At 37.9% G+C, this 1,058-nt stretch overlaps 1 protein-coding gene across 1 annotated transcript in view; it reads left to right on the top strand.

The window, feature by feature from the left end:
* Positions 1 to 1,058, top strand: part of crocc2 (ciliary rootlet coiled-coil, rootletin family member 2) — a 68,641-nt gene that overhangs the window by 11,813 nt on the left and 55,770 nt on the right. The window contains exons 4-5 of the mRNA XM_032526959.1: positions 522 to 677; positions 770 to 853. Coding sequence (XP_032382850.1) covers positions 522 to 677; positions 770 to 853 — 240 coding nt within the window. The remainder of the gene's footprint in view (positions 1 to 521; positions 678 to 769; positions 854 to 1,058) is intronic.

Genomic DNA, 1,058 nt, shown 5'->3' with positions numbered 1-1,058 from the left:
TGTCCTTAAAAGGTAGGATTTTCCTAAATTTTGTGAGTTAAGGCATTAAGATCAATTTCCACAGGATGTTTTTTGTTTCTCTTTTTAATCAACTTAAGCATGGGTGTGTAAACTTTCTCAAGCCACTGTACGTAACGTACTTAACTTTTGTATGTAGCTTAAATTTCATAACATGCATACCTTTGTTTAACCCAAACCATCATCTTTTTCTAAACAGAATTGTGTAGTTTGTTTTAGTAGTTTAAATTCACAACATTAACCACGTGGTTAAAACAGCAACCATTTCACAACATGCGCCCATCGCTGGAAAAATACTTTTCCTTCGAGACATAATTGAGAATGCAGTTTAGTTGTATGGGAAAGTATATTTCTAAGAGACAGGATTGCATTAGATTATACAAATGTATCTGTTGAACGTATAATTTAGTGCAGAGTGTGTGTGTTTACTATGTATTGTAATGTGCAATATCCTGTCACATTGTCATACTTGCTAAATGCTCATTTGTTGCCACTTCATCCAGCTCGATCAGATGCTGATGCTGGACGCAGACCAGGACAGTGTATCACCAGGATCCCTGCAGTTGCAGATCAAGGAGAGAGCATACAGGCAAAAACTGCGGTCATACCAGGAGGCCCAGCAGAGACAAGCCCAACTTGTTCAGAAGCTACAGACCAAGGTGACCAAAAAAAAAAGACCCACGATTCACGCATTTTTAAAAATAAAAGTTACTTTTGCTCAATTGTGCATCTTATGTTGGTTTTATACAAGGTTCTTCAGTACAAGAAGAGGTGTGGGGAGCTAGAAGAGCAGGTGCTAGACAAGACATCAGAGTCTGAGAAGATGAGATTGTTGGTACGTCCAGACTGAATCAGTTATGCTTAGATATGAATATTCAAGTCCAAAGTCTAAAGGGCTTGCTAGGGTCCTCCAGAGACCAGTCAGCATTATTACAATGTCAATATGTATCAATGTTTACACAATAATTCAAAACAATGTTAATGTTAAACTCATGTTTGTTCTGTGTGTGTGTGTGTGTGTGTGTGTGTGTGTGTGTATG

The sequence above is a fragment of the Etheostoma spectabile genome, chromosome 9 (genome assembly GCF_008692095.1).
Source record: "Etheostoma spectabile isolate EspeVRDwgs_2016 chromosome 9, UIUC_Espe_1.0, whole genome shotgun sequence".
NCBI lineage: Eukaryota > Metazoa > Chordata > Actinopteri > Perciformes > Percidae > Etheostoma > Etheostoma spectabile.
Note: the sequence above shows the minus strand (reverse complement) of the source record. Positions and strands in the feature narration are given on the sequence as shown.